Source organism: Echinops telfairi, unplaced genomic scaffold (genome assembly GCF_000313985.2).
Source record: "Echinops telfairi isolate 266 unplaced genomic scaffold, ASM31398v2 ScPeMD7_5;HRSCAF=22, whole genome shotgun sequence".
Taxonomy (NCBI): Eukaryota; Metazoa; Chordata; class Mammalia; order Afrosoricida; family Tenrecidae; genus Echinops; species Echinops telfairi.
The window spans coordinates 28,432,104-28,436,544 of NW_022103901.1; the positions used below are offsets into that span (position 1 = coordinate 28,432,104).

General features: G+C 54.3%; 1 protein-coding gene across 1 annotated transcript in view; it reads left to right on the top strand.

Moving 5' to 3' along the window:
• MYH11 (myosin heavy chain 11) overlaps positions 1-4,441 on the top strand; it is a 127,579-nt gene that overhangs the window by 62,123 nt on the left and 61,015 nt on the right. The window contains exon 8 of the mRNA XM_045286010.1: positions 3,195-3,293. Within this exon, the coding sequence (XP_045141945.1) occupies positions 3,195-3,293 (99 nt within the window). The remainder of the gene's footprint in view (positions 1-3,194; positions 3,294-4,441) is intronic.

A 4,441-nucleotide genomic window follows, 5' to 3' on the forward strand; every position in this document is an offset into this window, starting at 1 on the left:
CACACACACACACACACACACACACACACACACACACACACACACACACCTCATACCCTGTTATCATCCAGCACCTTCCAACTCCCAGAGAGCCCATAGGGCAGAGTAGAGCTTCCCGAGGCTATCCATCTTTACGGAAGCAGACGCGGAGCGCCTGGTGGGTTCGACCTAGCAACCTTGCGGTCAGCCCTCAAGCATGTAACCACTGTGCCACCGGGCTTCCTGTACACACCATCAAACTCAACCCCCCTGCCATCGAATCCAATGCTGACCCATAGCAGCCCTCCTGTGGGTTTCCCGGAGTAGGAAGCCCAGTTTTTCTCCCGAGGAGGTGCTGAGGTTTTGAACCGCAGACCATGCAGATCAGCCCAACGCATAGCCACTGCACCACCAGGCCTCTTCATACACCACAGTGTGTCCAGACTGGAAACCTCAGAACCTACTCTACAGGGCCGGCCGGCAGTTCCGGCTTGTCTGATCAGAACCTTTCTGAAGGTTGCTGTGTGGTGGCAGCACCACCCTGACACGCAGCGTCTCAGGTAACCCTGACTCCAACTCTGGAATGTGGGTGAGAGCCCCGCCCTGAGCTCCCTTTCTGGTGGGGCCCAGGGCCACGTGGCCCAAAGGGCTTTCCCTTCCCGGCTAAACTAAAGGTAGAAGGTTCAAACCGAACTAGGGATGCCACGGAGGAAAGGCAGGGCAGGCTGCTTCTGAGGGACAAGCCCCGCAGGTGAGCTCTGTCCCTGGGGCCATCGGGAGTTGAGTCGAGGACCCCAGGGCAATCAGCCACTACAACCACCAGGTGATGCGCATGCCCCTGCTTCTCAGACGAGAGTGGCCAGGACAGGGCAGTCCAGCCTTCTCACTGACCTTTAAAGGATGGACCCCACACCCTATCATGGCAGTCCTCCTTAAGTTCATGGGAGGGGGGGGTGTGCCTCATTCCCTTATCCCATCAGAACCCCCATTTTTCTATATTCAAATCGCTTTAATATTGAAACCCCAGGGTGTTTTTTTTCGTTTTCTCTTTCTTGCTCAAGTTCATCCATTATTGGTAGTATTGTATCATTTTATTGGGGTCTCTGGCCATTGATAATGGCCCATACATCAATTGTCTCCATCACATTTGTGCTCTACGAGGAGGCCGCGGGTTAGTTTTGAAGTGTGTATCCGAGCAGTAGTCTCAGGGGCCTCCAGTCTCAACAGTCAACCTGCTGAGGAGTTGTAGGAATTGGAGGTCTGTTCCACGTTTTTCTCCCCATCCATCAGGGCCCAACTGCTGTGGTCTTGATTAGGAGATCGGGCAGTGGTCACCGGGCACCACCTAAGTTCTTTTGAGCTCCGAGGAGACCAGGTTGTGCTTCCTGTAGACCAGTGCTTCCCTGGGGGGGCTGAGTTGATCCAGGGGGCTGCCAGAGCCAATGCCTATACTTGTTCCTGGCTTAGAGACAGTCATCATGCAGATGTTTTTACTTGGCAGGGGGACCCCGAGTTACAGGTTTGGGTTGGTTTGCTTTTCTGAAAAGGGGGTGGTGCTTTGAGAGCCTGCGCTGTAGACGCTCAGTCTTGCAGGCGACTTTCTTCTTTGGCTCTTTGGTTTCCGTTTCCTGCCGACAGTGGGAGCCCGACAGGGGGAGCCCGACAGTGGGAGACTGAGAGTGGTCTCTCCCAGCTTTCCGGACTCCGCGCACTGCTTCATGACTTTGCGTGAGCTCTCTGCAGGATCTGTGTTTAAGCAGTTGTTTGTTTGTTTACAGGAAAGGTATAGCAACGGTATCTCCTGAGCTCTTGCCCAGCTGTAATGCCCTCCCTTGGCCCCCTGGCAATTTTGTCGAGCACAGAATTATCGTGTGGTGATCTTTTCAGATCTTTCCAAACCTTTGCATCCCACCCCGGTGCCACCCCTTTTGAGCAGGAGGCCGGCGGAGGCTGAGTTCTTCCTCAGGTTCAGAGGCTGGACCTTGGAGAGGTCGGTCCGCTGGCTCAAGGTCGCCCATTCCAAGGAAACCCACCACAGACCTTCCTGCCTTTGCCTGGCTTTGCGGGCCTAGGGAATGACTTCCGTTCTGCCACTTCCAACGTCCGCTTCCCCATGCTGAAAATGCAGGGAATACGTGCACTTACAGGGAAGGGCTGGGAGGCTTCGGCGGACACGCTCCGCACAGGTACTCACCTGTGGGACAGAATGCGCTTATTTCAACTCGGTGATGTCCAAGGACAGTTCTTCTAAAGAAGGGGAGTTGGTGATGGTGGGTGGGGCACACGTCATTCCGGTGTCACGTCTGAACCCTTCACCTTCGGGCCTTCTTATGCCCACACAAAAGGCCCTGGCCAGGTGACTCCACTCACGGTAACCCTCTGTGCGTCAGAGCAGAGCTGTGCTCCACAGGACATCGCTGCCTGACATTTCAGAAATGGATGGCCAGGCCTTTCTTCTGAGGCACCTCTGGGGGAACTCGGAACCTTTCATTAGCCAAGAAGAGTGTGAGCCCTGGGCATCCCCCAGGGTCTCCGGGGTCCTTTTGGCTGCTTTCTCTTTCCTCTGTTCCCCTCCTCTCTCTCTGGCTCTGGGTCTGCCAGCACCGCCCAGCGATCTCATTTGTCCCAGGAGGCCAAGGGCAAAGCCAAAGAGTCTAGCTTCCACGACCAGGGACTGGAAGGCTAAGGCAGGTGCGGTGGATGTGGAGGGTGGACTTTGGCCCTGTTCTAGAGCCCTTCCCAGCTCTCCCAGGACTCTCTGCTGGCCCTAGAAGTTTGCCCTTCCCTTGATGACACTACAGGGACTGGCTCTTGTGTGAGGGCTACCGGTGGCATTCCCAGAATCCTTGCTATTAGCTGCCGCTTGGTCAGACTTGACTCTTTGTGGCAATCTCACACACGGTGGAAGAAACCCCCACCTGGTCCTGTGCCATCCTTGTGATCGGCTGTGGGGTGGACCCTTATAATCCATAGATTTTTCACTGGTTGATATTTGGGGAAGGAGACAGCAGACCTTTCTCCCTAGACCATGTTGGCCTGCTGAGACCTATTCAGCATCCTAGCAGCACGCCGGCCTTCATTGGCAGACGGGTGGTGTCTGCACACGAGATAGGTACATTGGCAGAGAATGTCCTCGGGCCTCCCAGAGGGAAGGAGAGGATTCTGCCGCAGAACCATCACTGCCTGTCCCAGAATCCTGAACTCATCCCAACCAGACCTGCTGGAAAAGTCACGGGCCATTCGCCAAGCCAGAGATGAGCGGACATTCCACATCTTCTACTACCTGATCGCAGGGGCCAAGGATAAAATGAAAAGTAAGTAGGCAGCTGTTGAGGAGGGACGGGCAGCCTGCGCCCTGCCCTTCCATCCAGACTCGGGTGTAAGAGAGTCGCTATGGAAGCCGAGATTCTGTGGGAGGAGGCACGGCACCTTTGGGTAGTGAATGCTCTCCTGTCTCCTGTGAGAGACTTGGCTATTGTTTAGAAGGCTCGTTTGCTGAGCACCTACTGTGTAATAGGTACCTGGAAGAGGCATGTGGTCTAATTTAGACACCGTCTGTACCTTCCAGAGGGGGAGAGATACAAGTGTTGTATTGCTAGTTTGCAGACCTTGGCAAGTACGAGGGCAATAGAAAAAGCATCACTACAAGGATTCCACGTCACACGTGCTTGGGTTATTCCAGACACGCGTGTTGAAGCGCAGCTCTGCCGTAACGGAGGGCGGCAGACGAGTTCTGTCAGTCATCTATTTGTCTCAATCTCATCAGAATGCCTTCTCTTAAAAGGAGGCTTTTTGTGCTCTGGGAAAAAACAATGTTGAGGTCACGGCTCAAGATCAAACGATGAACAAAGAAGCAGACGTCTAGTCAAGTCATTGGAACTTTGTGGCAAGTTGATCGAAATGCAACCCCACGAGAGCCAGCAGTCTCGAGGTGGGCTTGGCAGTGTCTGGAAGGTTGGGCAGACCTCAAGGATGAGCCAAGGGAAGGAAGACCAGTCACCTCCTTGAACAGGGAAACTGGGACGGAAGAAGACCGTAGAATGAATTCCCACCGAGACAGTAGCTACTGGAATGGGCATCTTCATGGTCCAGCATTCTCCATTTGAAGCGACCCAGTGAGCTTTCAACTTGATGGGTGCCAAGAAGCATGGTGCCAAAGGTCAGCTAGTTCAGGGGTCAGGAAACTTTTGAGCCCATCCTGTCCCCCACAGCAATTTAAAAAGCATCCAAGAGCCATAACTATATTTCTACAAACAAAGGAGATGGCCACGATGCGAATAATTTTTTTTTCCAATTTTACTTCAGAGCCACATGTACCTACTGAAAGAGCCCCATGTGACTCAGAGGCCCCAGCATTCCAGCCTCCAAGTTGCAGGGGCCCCAGCGTGCCAGCCTCCGAGCTGCAGGGCCCCAGCATGCCAGCCTCCGAGCTGCAGGGGCCCCAGTGTGCCAGCCTCCGAGC